This window comes from Abramis brama (assembly GCF_963993115.1).
Source record: "Abramis brama genome assembly, chromosome: 4".
Classification (NCBI taxonomy): domain Eukaryota; kingdom Metazoa; phylum Chordata; class Actinopteri; order Cypriniformes; family Leuciscidae; genus Abramis; species Abramis brama.
The window spans coordinates 14,589,310-14,609,277 of NC_139966.1; the positions used below are offsets into that span (position 1 = coordinate 14,589,310).

A 19,968-nucleotide genomic window follows, 5' to 3' on the forward strand; every position below is an offset into this window, starting at 1 on the left:
CGAAGACAGTAATACATGGTTAAATGATTCAGTGAGTGATATTCAAAAAATACTGTTTCCACCATTATATATTCAATGTTGCAATTTTGAGAAAACAAAACACAATTTGAAATCATATGTGATCAAATACTGTGTTTTGCATGAGTTTTCATTGATAGACTGTTGCCTTTGGCTTGCTCAGTTGGGGATATTTTGGGGATATTTAATTTTATTCTATCAATCAATAAATTCCACTAGAAACAAACTTTGTTGTATTATTTTATTTTAATACTGTGAAGCTGCTTTGATACAAATATACTTGATTTGATTTGATTTGATAGACACATGACTAGTGGCTAATCTGTGAGTGCTACTCCACAAACCTGGAAGGAAGACTTTCTGAATCTATATAATCAGAAGGCTTTTTTAAGAAAGGAATTTTAAAAGATAAAAAAAAGAAGTAGGGACAATATACAGTATATTTTTTAAAAATTCACTTCCATTGTGACAATAACATGAACTCAATAAAAAGTTACTGCAGTCTGGTTATGAGTATTTTAAATGATGTTTTATTAACAAGGTTCGGGAGGAGCAAGTTCAGATAATTAACACAAGTGGAGAGCACTCAGCAATCAATGGTAAAAGGTGTATATATACTCAGCAGTCTCACCTCAGTCTATTGACAGTTTTGCAGCATCCCTCCACCACCCCTTCTCCACGCTTCTAGTCCTAAACACTTACATACGGGGGGAGTACTTTGGGTTCGGGCCGAACTCCGAGCTCGGAGCCCTCCCTCCAGACAGCACGCCAAGTACGCATTAAACCTTACACCTTCAAATTATATGTAAGTGTGAACTCGTGAAAATATAACAATCTAATTACAAGTAGGCCTACTTAATTTTTGGAATCTGATTACATAATCCAGTTACTACCCAGCAATGAACATTGTATACAATAAAATACATAAAAAAGTATGTAGAATTGCATTTTAGGTATAGTACAAGTCCCTGTATATAGTTGTCTTGTGCCATAATCCAGAATCTTAAAAAGCATTTTATTAATAATGTCTTAGGTTAGGGTTAGGGCTTGCACTTAGGGTTAGAGCTGCCCTAATGTAAGTAACCAAGAACATGTAACAATTCACTTAGAAAGTGGCCAATTTTATCAATGTTTATAAACTTGCAACAACTTACATAATGACAAGTTGTTGAAAAGACAATATAAATGTGACTCAACACTTTGTTGTCCATGATGCGAATACATCTGTGTATGTTTTACTGCCTTTCTACTCTGAGGGAAGTTATGCTTAGGGTTAGGGTTAGGATCTCAGTAAAGGGGTAATTTCTCACAACATAGCAACACTGCTTTGTTAACTGAATGTATTACTTACATAATAATGACAGTAACACGTACTTTACAACATTAAACAGTTTTTAATATGGTTTTTAAGACTGTCCAACCACAGCGAATCCTGTGGGTGCCAAGGGAAGGTCAGAGCCAATGACAACCCAATTGAGCGGATGCGTCACACTTACTTGTCCATATATGGTCATTTATGACAGAATCTTCCAGGTTCTTGTGGTGAATGAACAGATTATAATTTAAACATTTATTTGCCCCCATTAAATATCAATCTAAAACGACAGATTGCATTTTGGGGTTAACCTGATCCCGCTAAAGATGTGTCTACTGTGAAACTTTTTCTTCCTTTGCTTACAAAAAAAATCGTCTGATAATTATTAAAGCATTGTAGTATTTCTTGACCAAAGTGCAGCTCCTCAAATGAAGTGCTTCTGTAATATTTAGTGTATCTACAGTCAATTAAAGGTATACATTTATTCACTTCTGTGTTTCCTGCATTTTTTTACAAAACAGGTTTTTTTTTTACTTTTTTTTTTTTTTTTTACAATTTCTCTCATCTTAACTATACATTAACTATAACTTTTTGTCACCCATTTTAATTTTATCAAAAGGGATGAGTAAGAATTATTATTTAAAAAACCTCTCTGTTTTGTATTATTAAAAGCATTGTTTGACTATACAAGGGTAAATATTTGATAATTCTACTATGGTATTTACCAAATATTCTTATGCATTAATGCAGTAGTGATACTTCACTTTCTCTAGACTCAATCGCAATCTGTGTCTATGTGCTAATATATGACAATATAATATACCTTGTACATCTAGCCTCTAGTCTAGAGAGAATATGGTTGTTCAAATCCACATATTTACTAATAGACAAGTATATATATATATATATATATATATTATACTATACACACACAATGAGCTTACATTCAAAAATTATCATGTAAGACTACAAATGACTTCATATTTTCTTGAGCCCTTCCTGATAGTTTCCCCAGTGTTGTGGCTTACCTGGGTACACCAGTGTCCTCCGCACTCCAAAAACATGCAGGTATAGTTTTTAAAGAACTACAGGCTATATTGTATGTGTCATCTCTGTGACAGACTGGTCACTTGTTCAAGGTGATTTTATACCTTTGGCTTGTGGTAGCTGGGATAAGCTCCTGGATATTTCAGGCACAAAAATGGTCAAAAGACGTAATTGGACATTGTGAAAACACAAACCTTTATTTGCCCACTATAACAGAAACTGTGGTTCAAAAACAAACAAACAAACAAACAAAAAAAACGTCTTCATGTACTGGGGTAATGTAATCAACATTGATTGAGAGTAATTTGAATGTGATCTTCAGGCTGCCAGGTGGGTGGCCATGTCTTCTTACTGAAAAAAAAGTACAAACAACAATCAATAAATGAGAAATTTACAGAGGTGAATTAAGTTGCCATGTAGGTTTACTTGTTCTTACCAGGACGGACAAGGCAACCAATGCACCAACACCTCTTTACGTCCCTGTGAATTAGGTAAAAAATAAAGAGCCAAACAATTACAAAACAAATCATCATTACATTTCAGTCTTTACATATCATTACATCACTTTTAGTACATCACTTAATTTTTAAAGTATTTAATGTAACTCACAAAGCACATGTGGCATTACTGTGGTACAGCTGCAGGTCAGAGTTATGTACGTAACAAATGGTGGATGCTACTACAACAGAAACTAACCCCTAACCTTTACAGACAGCTTTCATGACCAATTAAAAAGACCTTGCTCCACAAACAAAGCTCCAACATACCTACACTTGCAAAAACACACTACAGCAGGTTTTGTCATCAAAGTATGAAATCTGAAATTTGAATTCCAATTCATCATTTAGAATTCTTAACATCTTAACCAAAACTGACCCATAAATGCCACTCAAGCAAAGCCTAACACACTGAAGAGCAACTTCAGTCAACAGCAACTGCTGTTAACATTCAAAAGCAATGGAAATATATACCTGACCTTAACATGTTATATAGTTAGATTATATGTTATATTTATACTACACTGTAGAAGCCAACACTGTAGTACTGTACAGAATATTTTATAATAAAATATGAATTTACAATTCTTCACCTTATTAATAACAGTTTGTGTATTGGTTTGTGATCTTCTACCTTATGCTATTTTGCACTGCCTGTACTCATACTGTAATCAGTAAGCAAATATTAATTCCATTCCAGATGTTTATTTTTTGCAATAAAGTACCTTACACATTAGCATATATTGAATGTAGAGTTCTTAACATTACAACAGAGCTAAATATTTTGGGATACTGATCCAATCATTTGAGCAAAAACATAAATTAATTACTTAATTTAATAAATTATTTAAATAAATTATCTTTACATGAAAACGTCACCGGTATTATGGAACACACAACATTAACAGATTGAAGATACAGAACAATGCCTACCTTTCTGAGACGCGTCTTGGATACATATTCCACTGGAAATACGTCCAGAGACGCATGGAATGGACATTCTGTACAAATGTAAAATTTGGTTAGAAATGAATTAATTACTTAACTTGAACAGAGAATGTCTAAAAGTTAAAATGCAAAACAATTTTTAAACATCTAAAAATCTAAACAGCATTGAAACAAATATAAACATCAATATTATGAGAACTTTCCAAATAGATGACTGACAATGTGTAATAGACTAGCAATGCAGAGCTAACTGTATTGTAACACTTTATACCTGTGTCTGTATTTTTTTGGCGCTTTCTCTTTGCTGCCATGTTGACAGTTGATTTGCTGTGAAGTAAAAAACAAAAAAACAAATTTAGCCTTAGTTCAAGTTCACATTGTTCCTTGCTCATTGTACTGGCTTTACCCAAAGTCATTTCACTCTGCGCTCATCTTTGAAATGACTCTTGGGCATCCAAGTGCAGCTCCTATCTCTCTGAATGGGGAAACATCAAATTCTCCAAAACCGTTAAATTATTACATTTAAGATTAAATTTCAGATTGGAAATCACCAATAAAATCTGACAACAACAGTCTCATATTTTTTGATGAGTCTCGATTTCTGTTGAGACATTTAGATGGTAGAGTCAGAATTTGGCGTAAACAGAATGAGAACATAGATCCATCATGCCTTGTTACCACTGTGCAGGCTGGTGGTGGTGGTGTAATGGTGTGGGGGATGTTTTCTTGGCACACTTTAGGCCCCTTAGTGCCAATTGGGCATCGTTTAAATGCCACGGCCTACCTGAGCATTGTTGCTGACCATGTCCATCCCTTTATGACCACCATGTACCCATCCTTTGATGGCTACTTCCAGCAGGATAATGCACCATGTCACAAAGCTCGAATCATTTCAAATTGGTTTCTTGAACATGACAATGAGTTCACTGTACTAAAATGGCCCCCACAGTCACCAGATCTCAACCCAATAGAGCATCTTTGGGATGTGGTGGAACGGGAGCTTCGTGCCCTGGATGTGCATCCCACAAATCTCCATCAACTGCAAGATGCTATCCTATCAATATGGGCCAACATTTCTAAAGAATGCTTTCAGCACCTTGTTGAATCAATGCCACGTAGAATTAAGGCAGTTCTGAAGGCGAAAGGGGGTCAAACACAGTATTAGTATGGTGTTCCTAATAATCCTTTAGGTGAGTGTACATAAACATTTTCAGGCTGGAGCAGCCCATGAGCAGTCATACACGCAAATCTCCAAATACTGTGTATTTCTATAGAGCTGGTAAGTCCCACCCCTTCCGCAAAACCCCGCTGGACCTCAAAGTTGAAAAACCGTCAATGCAAGTGAATGGGAGAAAATAATTATTTTCTGGTCCCGTTTGAATTGTGCCATGAATGTGAACATATGTTGTCTGTGAATTTTTTATATAACTTTTCGTGTAAAGAATGCTACAATTTAGCGGGTAGAAGTTTGATACGGTTAGACTTTGTGTGAGAGCACTTTGTGGACTACAACTCTCGACGCGTTTGAAACGTCAACACCACTAGCACACGGACACTAGCTCACGGATCCCGCTAAACATGGCTGTGCCTTTGGTGCACTTCACCGCCTTCTTTCAGGGAGAGGACAAAATCATTGAGGTTGGCGAAAACCACGGGTAAGTCAACTTTATGGGGTGACGTCACATAGGCGACATGTAGTCTTTTTTCGTTATGTCTTTTCCACAACTGCTAGCTGAAGAATCATACCATATACTGTCAAACTTGTAACATGAAGAGTTATATAAAAAATTCACAGACAACATATGTTCACATTCATGGCACAATTCAAACGGGACCAGAAAATAATTATTTTCTCCCATTTACTTGCATTGACGGTTTTTCAACTTTGAGGTCCAGTGGGGTTAGCGGAAGGGGCGGGACTTACCAGCTCTATAGCAACCGGAGCTTCTAACAGCAGTTGGGATGACGTGTTAACTTTTCTAATCAACAATTTGTTCTTTTATTTAGAAGGTTGGATTAATTTGCCATGTTGGGCATTATTAATGAGTAATAGGAGTGTAATGTTTTCATATATCTAGATTCTTTGCTTCAGCCCAACTTCTACTCACCATTCTGGTTTTAATACGACTCCCTCTATCTCTCTTCTCTCTTCCATTTCATTCATCTTAAGTGCACTACTCATTCTTTTCTTTGCCTTTTTCTTCATCTCCTTTGCTTGTTTAGTTTGTTTCGTCACTTTCATGTCTCCTTCCTCAACAGGTCTCTCTGGTTCTCCCCCTCCACTTTCTGTCTGTTGTTCTTCAATTTGCTCTTTATCCTCCGATCTTTCCTTCATCCTCACTTCTACATTATTCTCTGATAAAATGTCCTCTTCAGCCTCTTTTAAGTCCTGACTCTCTGTCCTATCACCCTCTGTGTCCTCTTGTTCATTTTCTGGACTTTTGAATCTCTGTTCCTCAACAGGCCTCTCTGGTTCTTCCTCTCCACTTTCTATCTGTTGTTCTTCAATCTGCTCTTCATCCTCCAGTCTTTCCACTTCTACATTGTTTTCCAGTATAATGTCCTCTTCTACAGTCTTGTTCAAGTCCTGCCTTTCTGCTTCATTACCTTCTGTGACCTCTTGTTCTTCTTCTGGACTCAATCCTTTAAAAAAGTACTATTAAAGTCATATTAAAACACATTCAAAAATTTTTTAAATAAAGTGCACTTTAACATAGAAACTTTTATAGAAGCTACAGTATTTAGGTGTCACTGCTTGCAAATATACAATTTACCCTGTAAAATATGCTCAAAGAGGATGAGCATTTTTTCCATCACCATATGTCCCTCAGTTGGGAACTCAAAGGGACACTGGATCTCTGCTGTCCACTTACGGGCCTTCGAACATTTCCCTAGTAGAAGAAGAGGAACATATCCCAGAGCTTTCAGCTTCTCCATCTAAAATTAAGAAAGTCAAACAGTACAGCTTTTAAAAATGGTTCATTATAATTCTGAAAGAAACAGTTAAAAATATGCTTAGCATCATGTGACTCCAAGGCAACATGTGTTTGTTTTTTTTAATGTCCAGGCTTATTATTTATATTACATCATTCAAAATATTTTGAAAGGCTATTCAGACTGTATTTTTTCAGAACCCCCCCCCCCCCAAAAAAAAACAGAAAAACAAATCAAGGCTTTTTCTAAAGTTGAGTATGACAAGCTTTCTGCTTTCAATGAACATCAGTTCACTTGGTAGCCATATTTGCAACGCCTCCAACTTTTTTTAGGTTATGCAAGGCTAAATGCTATTTTGAATGACTTGAATGAACTTCTGAAATCTCAAAACAAATGAGCAATAAAATCTGGCATGAACTGTGTCATAAGAGAATAGAAATAGAGTAAATAGAGTTAAAACTGTAAATTTTGTTTAGATTTAGTCATTGTGCATGTGCAGTAGTTCTCCTTTTTCTGGGAAACAGAGCTTCTAATGGCTGCTACAGTGACGACTTTATGACTTTACCAACTGCCTAGTAGCTCTTTTATTTACAAGAGTTCTGCCCATTCGTGGCACATTATTGGAATTAATATGAATAACTTTTTATTTGAACTGTCAGTTTACAGGAATTAAAATGTATTCAGGATCATGTAATGTATTATATTTGTGTACTTGTATGTTAAACATCTTTATATTGTATAGCCTCCAATATCAATGTTTTAGTTTAGAACAAAGTGTGAGGTAAATTATAATGTTGAACTTTGCTTACTATGATGGCTAAATTGTCAAGGACTTTGGATTGATTCCTTGATGCAACTGTTGTTTTAGCCCACTGCTGGGCTTTGGCACGGAACTTTGCCAACCGCACTGATTGCTTATATTTAAAATCAAGCAATTTTCCACACTACGAAAAGAGAAAGAAATACATTGAGTATTAAAATAAATGCAATGCCACATAAAGAATCAGTGTTAGTTATGCAAAATCACCTTAAAACAGGACCGGTGGCGGCAGTTCATCCTAATCTTGCAGTGGGGACACTGGCGTAAGGTTGAACCTGGCATTTGGACTATACAAAAACAAAACAAAATTACTAAATTACATAAATACATAAAAGATAGACATCAAGTACACAACTTAAATTAAAGATTAATTTATCTTTGATAAGTATATAGTTTTTGAGAGCTGTGTGTGTATGTATGTATATACATAACACACACACACACACACACACATATATATATATATATATATATATATATATATATATATAGATGTGGTACCTCTCAAAAACTACATACTTATTAAAGACTAATAATAACTAATTTATTTTCATTATCATCAAATGTTTTCAGGATTGGCCAAGATAAACAGTATTGGATGATTTTGCAGGGCTGTTATAACACATCTGTGATCTACACGTAATACCTGGTATTGACTTAAAGCAATGTGCAGTTATCTCACCATAAGGTAACCACAAACATATGGTGCATCAATAAAAAACAATTGTTGCGCACAGCAAACTCTTACACTACATTTTAACCTAAAATGTTTAATAATGAATTATTTTAAACAGACCTTAATCGCCTGACAACTGTAGGGCTACATGTGCATGCTCACTTTAAAGAATAACGTTTGATGCTGACAGCATTGACACACATTAGATATCGGAAGCTATTGCATTTACAATAATTTGGGTTAACAAGAACTGAAATGTTTTATTCCTTTGCTAAATACTTACTTGTGTATTCTGATGATTCAATGGAAGAGGCGAACTTGACCACTGTATTGAGGGGCGGGAAGTGATGAGGGCGCTGAAAATGTTTAAACATTTAATTGGTTTTCAAGCGGTAGTGGGTGTTTCCTGGAGCAGCGAATGACTAAAATTCAGGCCAATGTACCTTTTTTTTATTAATTTATTAATTTATTATTATTATTATTATTATTATTAGTTAATACTTTTACCATTCCAAATACAATCACAAACAAAGAAACAAAAATGCGTGTATGAGTCAAAAAGACAAAAGCAGAGAGCAGAATAAATAAAGACGACAGATATAGAACTACAATAACTAGCATAAAATATTCACACTGAATTATTGAAAATTCTGCAAGCATTTTGTTTCCCGGAAATGGATTGTTTAGAATTAAACTGTAAAAACAGTCCCCGTAGTGAGCAAGCGTGTAATATTAGATGTAATAACAACATTCGTCCCCATTAGAGATTATGAGTTTTGTTTCTGTACAATAAAATAAAATAAAATAAATAATAATAATAAAATAATAATAATAACGCGTATTTCTGCATGCACCTTCGGCATCTGCACGAGATGGAATCGTGAATCTTCGTACGATTAAGGGGCGGGACGATGACGTTGACTATAATACATTTCTGCGTGCAATCCATACGCATTTTTCATCAATACAAGTTTAACGGGAGGGTTTTGCGTACCATATGAACGCAAAATGTGACTGCGTGCAATGCATACGCATTTTCCATCAATAGAAGTTTAACGGGAGGGTTTTGCGTATCATATGAACGCAAAATGTGACTTTGGCGTGTAAATACTACGCCAAATGAAAATGAAAACTCGTGGTATAGATACGCAGTAGTAAGAGACTGGGTTGGATTAACTCTGAAACATGAAATGTGAATGTATCTGCAAAAAAAAAAAAAACTTTTAATGTATAAAAAACATACTTACAATTAACTTTTATTTTTGTAATTTACCTGTATTTTTTAAGTTATTATTATTATTAATCAAAACAACCCAGCTGCAGTTTGATTGATATTACTTGGAATGCACAATAAAATAAAATAAACATGATTTATGAAAATGAAAAAGAACGGAGTACTTGCAAATGACCTCTTCTGTTGTAAATGTCCCAATTGGGAGAGGGTGTGCAATTTTCAAAGAGTTTAATTAAACGTTCATGTTATATATTTTGGTTGCATTTGTGAGTTAATAAAAACGTAACTGGTTGTGCGAACATAATATCTAAATATCGATTAATCAATCGATATAGCCCTGAATCGAATCGAATCGTAATCGTATCGCAGAATTTTTTGAGGTATCGGCAAATATCGTATCGCTGGCTAAGAGAATCGATATCGTATCGTATCATGATGAACTGTCCGATTTACACCCCTAGTTGGCGCCATTTTTTCTCCCAAATTAAGCCAGTTGAAAAACATTGGATGATGTGAATTATTCTGGCCCACCCTCACTTTTAGAGGCCCACCCATCATCTACTTTCTGCCTCCGCCACTGCTTGAGCTGTAATTTTAAATCTGCTCAAGAAGATTTTGAAAACATCTGCCTTTTGTGGGTCAGCATTGTGCTAAAGAGTAGAGCCTGTGCTTCAGTCCAGGAGAAGAACAAGAAACATTGAAATACGCTGCATGTTGCTTTATTTAAAGGAAGTAACTGTTTTGCAGTAATGTCTATTAATTTATTTGTTTAGTTGATGTTTTTTAGTTAAGTTTTTGCACACAAAGTATTTGCAGTTTAATAAAGGCAAATAAATGCACAGTCTAATGCTGTCCCAACACTCTTTTTTTATGTCTTCGTACTAACAGCTTACAACTTGAGTAAAATATGCTTGAGAAATTTAAGGCAATCTGTTTCCACACGATTTCCAATTAAACTCAACTAATTACTTCTCATTTACAGTGTATAAAAGTAAATATAGTCGTCACAAATATTAAATATATGAAAAGTGGAAATTCCTTATGTATTATTCAATACAATATATTAATTATACAATAAAATATAATAACAATCAATATATATTGATCATAAATATTAAATATATTTTCTTTCCGTAAGGGTTCTTTCCGTCATGACTAATCCCAGCATTCCATTCTTAACTTCCTCAGTATAATGGATATTTCAAGTCTCATCTATCCCTCAAACGCTGATTATTGACTTCTGTTGTAAAAAAAAAAAAAAAAGATAAAACCAAGCTGGTTATTAATGTTACATTTTAAATACAGAAATACTATGGAAGATGACTTGATTTAGTATTTCATATTTCTAGGATATTCCTCTCAAATCGGAGTCACTGGAGCTTTGTTCTTTTGTGGAACCTGAAAAAACATGTTTAAAACACAATTTTTATACTATTTTTTATTTTTTTAATTAAGATATTTTGAAACAAAAATTACATATTTTGTATGAGGCATATGAATATTTAAAGTAATATACTGTAGAATGGGTCCTTACAGAAGAAACAGCTTTCTATGCTCGACAAACAAAATATAATTGTGCAAGAGTAACAAATTCATAACTTAACAACCATGATTCCATTCAATGTAAATTCATTTATATCCCTCCACCATGCACACATGAAATAGTTTTAAGCCTTTTATTTTTATTTACAAATATTTAAGTTTGATTATTCAGAGGAATTAGTCAAAATATGCCTTTCACCCTCCATCAAGAAAAGTTTTAAAAAAGACTGAATAAAATTATTTATGAGCTTTACATCAATAGTATTAACAGCTATAAAAGAAGACACTCGTATAACATGTTTTTACAAAGGAATGATCATCTAATGAAGGCTTTCTGAGCTTGACAAAAAATATTATATATAATATAACTATAAATATAAAAAAAAAATTGTTCCAGTTAAATATAATTTAAGTTTGACAGTTTCATTAATTATTTGAGCTGATACATCCAATATAAGACTATACAATGTAAAGTCATTTAAGATTTCCATTTACCATGTAGGCATGAAGTCCTTTTTTGTTTTTGTATTTTGCAAGCATTTATTCCATATTCAGCTTTTATATCAAATAAACAAAAACTATTAAGAGTCAGTCTGTAAACATACCTTTGCCTTCCACCCAAAAAAATCTTAAGTGCTTAAATTAAGAGTTATTTAATTTACATCACTAGTATTGACAGCTGTAATATTAAGAAACTTGAATGTTTTAATATTATTTGCAGAAAGAAGCTGAGACTGTAGGCCAATTCACACTGAACCAACAGATGACAACAAACACTTTGTGTCGGATCAGTGTGTCACCCCTGTTGGCACCAATTGAAGAGTCTCACTACTATAGTAGGTGAAAAGAAGTATGTGAAATTATTAATATGTCTGAAATCACAGTATTCATATAACATTAGACAAAAAACAAAAGTACCTGGATGACCTAAAGCTTCTGCCAAGATTTTGAAGTTCACATCCAATAAACATTTTTCTATCCATATGGGAGAAGATTTGTCAATGGTAATCACACAATGTGCTCTATAACTCACATGATAATGCTAAAATGGCAGCACATGTAGAACATTCAGTTTGCATTCATACTACACATATCATGCTTGATTATATATGTATCATTCATCTTTTTTCTTTTTTTTACCATTAATTTCACATTTTGACCATCCTTTATGCATTCGTGTTGATGTTTTGGTTCACGCGTTCAAGGTTTAACGTGATGTTGCAATGTTTTTCTTGGGTAACTTTTGATGTCTTGGGGTTTGAGTCCACAGCAAAGACATCATAAGCACTTCCAGTGCCGCTGCCTGACCTGGACAAGAATGAGACGAGGGGAGTTGAGTGACTCATGAACCACAATGGAATTTGTTTACAATAAACGGGTAAGAAAAGTGTTTTAAAAGAGTATATTTGCATTTTCAGTAAATGCTGATAAATACTAATGCTTTTTTTCCTTCCATATAATGCCTCTGGAGACAGTGAAATGATTTTCCTATGGATCAGGATTAAAAAAATGGCTAAAATCATTAATGAGGACAAAATAGAAAAAAGATTTTAAACTTTTACCTTGAGAAAGCCAGGCCTAAAAGTTTAAAGTAGTTTTAAAGCTTAGAGTTGAAGATGACAACTGTTATGGTGTGTTCACACCGAACGCGAATAGAGCGTCAAATTCGCGTCTATCGCGTCTAGTTAGACGCTTGCACATTTTAATCCATTCGCGCGTCCGTGTCACTAGCGAATAAATATCCCGCCAAAAAGAGTATCAACAACAACAACAACACTTTATTTCTGCCGTACGTTTCCGTCATGTCTAGAATAAGACGTATTGCTGCTTTGTATTTGTTGTGGAAGATCCAAAAACGGAGGACATCCAAATGTCGACGTGTCTGGGTTCACAGCACCATCCAGAAACGCACTAAACTTGGTGAATTTCACCGTCTTTTAAAGGAACTGCGCCGGGATGATAGTCGCTTCCAGCGTTATATGAGAATGACGGGTGCCCAGTTTGATACAATTTGATACAGCAACAATTAGCATCTCCTCCATTTTCGACAACAGTGAGGGAACCTGAGGGAACGGACGAAACCGGTGACGTTTCAATGAGCTCTTCGTTGATTGGCTTGCGCAACTAAGCGTCATGCGAATTTTCCGCTCTAGTTAAATTTTTTCAACTTGCGCGGAAGACGCGATTCAGGAAACGCGTCGCTCAATTCGCGTCATTCGCACCGCCCGGCAACAATTCGCGCCGATTCGCGTCTTTGCATTGACTTTGTATGTAATCTACTCGCGCATATAATGAAATTCGCGTTTGGTGTGAACACACCATTATGCAGTCAGACAGAAAGACAGACAGACAAACAGAAGATCAAAAACATTCTGTGTTTGAATTTTTGACAGATGGTGTTTGAATAGTTTTGGCTCTCTTCCATTTCTTTCCTGTGACAGAATGTTCAAGAGTAGTAACAGATTAACCAACTGCCTTTGACATTTCTCTCTAAAAGACACAGATTGCTGAAATAAGAACAGAACATCTTCTAGAACCTCTTCTTCTTCTTCCAAAAAAAAAAAAAATACAGTAGTCTTCCATATCCAGACTTCTCATGGAATATTGTGGTAAAATGAGTGATGTCTGAACCACTGATCTATACAGAGAACTGGATTTCTCATGAAATCATAAAAAGTGAAGCCACCGCGTCGTAACATTGGTATTCCCTAGTACATCAGCATATGTTGTCACAGTTGTGTTCTGTTTAGTTTGTTTTCAATGGACTTGTCTGCCTGTCATCATGTCACGTGTCTTCTTCACTGTTATTATTAGTTCAGTTGTATCACCTGTGTCTAGTTAATCATCATCATCTACATCACCTGTGTTCAGTTAATCAGTGTTTATCTGTGTTAGTATTTAAGTTCCTTCAGTTCAGTCAGTCTTGGTCTGTTATCTGTTGTACTGAGGCCCCGTTTACACGTACATGGCTATTTTGAAAAACGGAGACATTTCCCTTCGTTTGTGCCCTTCGTTTACATGCAAACGGAGAATTCGCCTCTGAAACCGATTCTTTCTAAAAACTCTGGCCAGAGTGGAGATTTTGAAAAACTTCGTTTGCATGTTTGCATGTAAACTGAGAAAAACTGAGTTTTAGGCGGCGACGTCACAGATTGTGACTATTTTTGGGATTCTGATTGGCTAACGTGGGCCTGAGCTTCTCGTTACACTGCCACCTACAAGTTTCGCATGCTCTTGACAGCATGTACACAGGTTTGTGTGCACAATGTTATTTTTGAAAACGAAGATTTAACGTTGGTTAAATTAATTGTACATGTAGTAACTGAGAGCGAATAATGGTGCGTTCACACCGGACGCGAATAGTGCATCAGGCGCGAGTGATTTCAATGTTAAGTCAATGCAAAGACGCGTTACGCGTGTAAAAAATTCCTGCGGTGCGAATGAGGCGTGGAGCGCGGCGTGGTAGACGCGAATACGCCTTGTTCGCGCGAATGACGCGAATTGAGCAATGATTTTGCTGCGATTGATGCGAATGATTTTATTTTGTGCTTTTTGTGCATTCACGCGTTTGACGCCCGAGTTGAAAAATCTGAACTTTAACCAATCAGGAGCCTGCTTGCTGCTGTCACGTGGTGAAGTAAAAACAAAGTAAATCTTTTATCACATAAAAACTTGACGCGAAAATTTTGCTTCAAACTTTTGTCAATTTCGCTCGACGCGCGAATGGACACAAAGTGGTCAAGCGTATAACTAGACGCGGCAGGCGCGAATTTGACGCGCTATTCGCGCCCGGTGTGAACGCACAGTAAGACTGACTTCTTCAAACTTATCAAGAAGCAGAATTCCACACAAATTCCAAATCAACAATCTAGGAGCATAAATAAATTGGATGCTATCCAGTCTGAGCTAACCAACTTTAAAACAACGAACGCTTGCAAGTTATGAAGTTTAACAAGACAGATTGCTTTGGAGATGGCACAACCCTTCAAAACCACAACCCTAACCCTTCTAAGAAACAATAGAAGGGTTCAATTAATGATTGATGGTTCATTCTGGTCATGTCTCATAAAGTGCATATATTGCTGCTGAAAAAAAAAAAGTAGTGATTCTTTCAAAATTCCCTACAAGTTAAGGTAACACTTTATTTTACGGTGTCCTTGATACAGAGTAATTACTTAGTTAATTACTTAGTAATAAACATTGTAATTACATGTACCAAAATGTAATTAACATGTAACTAAGTTATGGTACAGCCTGTACTTACAGATTGTAATTACACACATGTAATAGGCAGCTACTGTTACACATATGTAACAAGCCGAGTCTGTTACATACATGTTACAAACTTGGTACACTGTAATTATGTAAGAAAGTACTTAGTACCACACATGTACCTTAGTTTGAATTAACTCACTAGTTCACAGCTTAAATACATGCATTAGCTTCCTAATTACATTGCAATTACACAATATTACATAGGTATAAGCTACGTAAAATAAAGTGTATCAAGACTGTACTTAAGTGGACTTCATTTGTATTTACATACCTTATCCATATGTACCTTAGTTTGAATTAACTCACTAGTTCACATCTTAAATACATGCATTAACTTCCTAATTACATTGCAATTACATAATATTACACAGGTATAAGCTACGTAAAATAAAGTGTATCAAGACTGTACTTAAGTGTACTTATTGTGTATCTACATACCTTATCCATATGTACCTTAGTTTGAATTAACTCACTAGTTCACAGCTTAAATACATGCATTAGCTTCCTAATTACATTGCAATTACATAATATTACACAGGTATAAGCTTCGTAAAATAAAGTGTATCAAGACTGTACTTAAGTGTACTTCATTTGTATTTACATACCTTATCCATATGTACCTTAGTTTGAATTAACTCACTAGTTCACAGCTTAAATACATGCATTAGCTTCCTAATTACATTGCAACTACAGAATATTACACAGATATAAGCTACATAAAATAAAGTGTATCAAGAATGTACTTAAGTGGACTTCATGTGTATCTACATACCTTATTCATATGTACCTTAGTTTGAATTAACTCACTAGTTCACAGCTTAAATACATGCATTAACTTCCTAATTACATTGCAATTACATAATATTACACAGGTATAAGCTACGTCAAATAAAGTGTATCAAGACTGTACTTAAGTGTACTTCATTTCTATCTTACCTTATTCATATGTACCTTAGTTTGAATTAACTCACTAGTTCACAGCTTAAATACATGCATTAACTTCATAATTACATTGCAATTACATAATATTACACAGGTATAAGCTACGTAAAATAAAGTGTATCAAGACTGTACTTAAGTGGACTTCATTTGTATTTACATACCTTATCCATATGTACCTTAGTTTGAATTAACTCACTAGTTCACGGCTTAAATACATGCATTAGCTTCCTAATTACATTGTAATTACATAACATTACACAGGTATAAGCTACGTAAAATAAAGTGTATCAAGACTGTACTTAAGTGTACTTCATTTCTATCTTACCTTATTCATATGTACCTTAGTTTGAATTAACTCACTAGTTCACAGCTTAAATGCATGCATTAGCTTCCTAATTACATTGCAATTACAGAATATTACACAGGTATAAACTATGTAAAATAAAGTGTATCAAGATTGTACTTAAGTGTACTTCATTTCTATCTTACCTTATCCATCTGTGCCTTATATTGGATTAACTCACTAGTTCAGAGCATAAATACATGATTTTTGTCATCAGCACAGTCCGCTGATATCTGCATACACTATCTGAGTGTAGCCTGTTCATGGACGAGTGATTTTTGAGTGCTAAAAAAACAAAGCATAAGGCTACAAATTAAATATACCCAAACTTTAAGTGTACCTACCCTTTGTAGCCACCTGCCTGTCAATACAAATAATGGAAATTAATGAGATGTGAGCAGATTTTTACAGTTCAAAACTTTATTCTGAAGTTTTAAAAGATTGCAACACAAAAATAAAATGGCTTTTTAAACATTAAGCAAAACATATTACTGGGACTGATTCAGAAACAAATAATACAATAGCCCCAATATAAAACAACTGAAAAATAAGGGTCTTATCTATATTTATACTTGATTGGCAGAAGCTTGCCTTTCGCTTTTAGCTCTTCAATTTTAGCACGGACCTCTGGAGTCATTGATTCTGCACAACGCTTTGAATAATCTAAAAGCTTCTCTTTTTTTAGATTAAATGGTGGGAGGCTCTTTAAAAATTTTGGAGCTGCCATTGTAATTTCAGCCAGGGGAGCAGACAGAGCCAGTGTGTTACGATCCACACCTACAATTTTGAAGGCCTTATTCATGCTCCCCTGACTCTTGTAGGCCTTCGCAACTTTGTGGTACCGACGTACCACATCGTCAATTGTGCGAGCTGCAAAGAAAACAAGAAAAACAGAATTATAAGCCATTTACTTTAAACTGACTAGAATAGGACTGAAATTATATATTAAAGGACAATTCCGGTATTTAACACTTTGAGTCTATTTTGTAGTTTGTTTTGGATGAACAAGAGTGGTGGACAAAGAAATTTTGTCAATGGTTCCTGTCGCGACTTTTTGACTATTTTAGAATTGCCCATGACCGCTTTAGAATGGGAGTCTATGGCCATGCACGAACATGTCCTTAAAACAACCCTTAACGTTCGTTTTCAAAGCTGTGCAACTCACCGAGTGGTTAGTGGTGTTCGTTGATGATTAAAAACAAATATCGGCGCAATGTATGATTTCAATCCGTTTATTTTTCTATAGTGGAACTATTTTTTCAGATACCTCACAACCGCGTATAAACTTCCGCTCTTCCGCAACTTCCGTTGCTCTGCTCACGCTAGCCTTCTGAGAGACAGAGAACCGAGCGAAAAGACCTAAAAGACTACAATCAAATGTAAACAGCTCCCTTTCAGTTTCCGGTAGCGCAGTAATATCAGCGAGCAATGAGTCCTCCAACGGAAATCAATGGATTTTACAAAATGCCAAATAAAACACGACAGAAACTGTATTTCGCTACGCTACTTGTTTTTAATCATCAACGAACACCACTAACCACTCGGTGAGTTGCACAGTTTTGAAAACGAACGTTAAGGGTTGTTTTAAGGACATGTTCGTGCATGGCCATTGACTCCCATTCTAAAGCGGTCATGGGCAATTCTAAAATAGTCAAAAAGTCGCGACAGGAACCATTGTCAAAATTTCTTTGTCCACCACTCTTGTTCATCCAAAACAAACTACAAAATAGACTCAAAGTGTTAAAAACCGGAATTGTCCTTTAAATAGCATTGCTTACGCCCATCCAATTGTCATAGGCAGCATTGTAAATGATCACAGTACAGACAAGAATCAAGTCTGTGTCATATAAACTGCCAGCCAAACAACTTGCTTATCTACATGCATTGAAAAAATATATTTATTCAATGTTGTTTAATATACGTAAACCTATTTATTAAATGTTATCCACATGAGAGTTTCTCCTCATGAAAGACTGTGGATCTGTGGAATGTGGAACTGTGATAAGATGATTGACAGGGCAGTTTAAACAGGATGCACATAACTAAGCAACAGAGCTGTCTGTTAAAGATGATGAAGTATTATGTCCCAAAGCTGGATACTACTACATGCCTCTCATACATACTCAAATGTATGTACTTTTTCCTCACAAAAGGAGTATACTTTTAGGGTGTAGTATATGAAGGCGAATTGAGATGTAGTATTGAATTGGGTGTGTTCAATGAGGACATGTGAAATGTACAGTGTTGGGGGCTACAAAAACAGGGTTTGGGAACCACTGCAGGTAAGAACAGCAGGATTCTATCAATAGTAAAAAAAAAATTAAAAAAATATTAGGGATGGAGCTAAACTCTACAGGCCCACCAAAGTCAGATTTGAAGAACACTGTTATCCAGTATGTGCACTCTACTGTGAACTGCCCTGTCTGCTGGCTAATCTACTGCAGGCTATCCCATTATTTCTGAAGATAAACAAGAAACATGTGAGGTAAGCCCAACAACATTCTAGCAAATTGCATAGTTACAAAACATTCTTAGAATCACAATCATGACTCTTTTACACATTTGTATTTAATCATTGTATCTTGTTATTGATGTATGATGTAAATTTGATGTTAATTGAAATAGTCTTATTGTTCTGTCCACTGTGTGCGTACTCTCCACAAAGTGACAGACAGCTAAACAGGTGTACTGGGCACTCAATGATTAAAGATGACAAGGACGTGGAAGTAAAGTTCAATTCTTTTACTTGTTTGTCTTCATCACTTGTTTTTACAGTGCTTTTCCACTTACTTTGTGAAACTAAAAACACAAGAAAACTTTCTTTCAGTTTACAGTTATATCAGTCACAAACACTCAATACCATGAGGTAAATATTGCATGTGAAAACAGACGGCAGTTATACATCTTATCATACAATAAATCATGACATAATATACAGCCCTAACCATTCACAACATTAAATATGTCAGGTCTACTTACAAACATAGCTTCTTCAAGGCTCAACTCAGGCAGATGCTGCAGATTGGCCAGAGGCCCAACTAAAGCCTCTTGCCATGCCAAACATACTTCTAAAATGGCTGGTCTCACCTAAGACCAACCATGTGACCAACCCCAACCAATAGGAAAACAGGAAAAATTAAGTGAGCTGTCTGCTTTCTCCACACAATCAACAGGTGGTGCTAAACACTCTACACATACATGAAACCAGTGACATCACACTCCCCGTCTGGTATTGCATACAATAGCATTATTAGGTATTAAATGAATCCTGACATCAGAAAATATGAAAATTCACTGTCCATGATAAACACTTACACAGACATAAGTACCACTACTTCTGTTATAGGCCTAAGAAAGGTCCTAACAGTCCCACCCTT

The 19,968-nt window shown here is 35.3% G+C and overlaps 1 protein-coding gene across 1 annotated transcript; it reads right to left on the bottom strand.

Moving 5' to 3' along the window:
* Positions 1 to 2,652: 2,652 nt before the first annotated feature.
* On the bottom strand, positions 2,653 to 8,682 carry LOC311082066 (uncharacterized protein). The gene is made up of 9 exons (XM_084112810.1): positions 8,539 to 8,682; positions 7,787 to 7,866; positions 7,569 to 7,703; positions 6,600 to 6,762; positions 5,934 to 6,468; positions 4,097 to 4,152; positions 3,811 to 3,878; positions 2,817 to 2,860; positions 2,653 to 2,731 (listed from the first exon to the last, which is right to left on the bottom strand). Exons 1-9 carry the CDS (start codon positions 8,627 to 8,629, stop codon positions 2,665 to 2,667), a joined length of 1,239 nt encoding a protein of 412 aa, XP_083968936.1. The 5' UTR covers positions 8,630 to 8,682; the 3' UTR covers positions 2,653 to 2,664.
* Positions 8,683 to 19,968: the final 11,286 nt, after the last annotated feature.

Coding starts and splice junctions, on each gene's coding strand:
- LOC311082066 (XM_084112810.1), bottom strand. CDS start 8,629: ATGTTTAAACATTTTCAGCGCCCTCATCACTTCCCGCCCCTCAATACA. Junction 3,879..4,096: donor CCAAAAAAATACAGACACAG/GTATAAAGTGTT, acceptor ACATTTGTACAG/AATGTCCATTCCATGCGTCT. Junction 2,861..3,810: donor CCAAGACGCGTCTCAGAAAG/GTAGGCATTGTT, acceptor CCTAATTCACAG/GGACGTAAAGAGGTGTTGGT.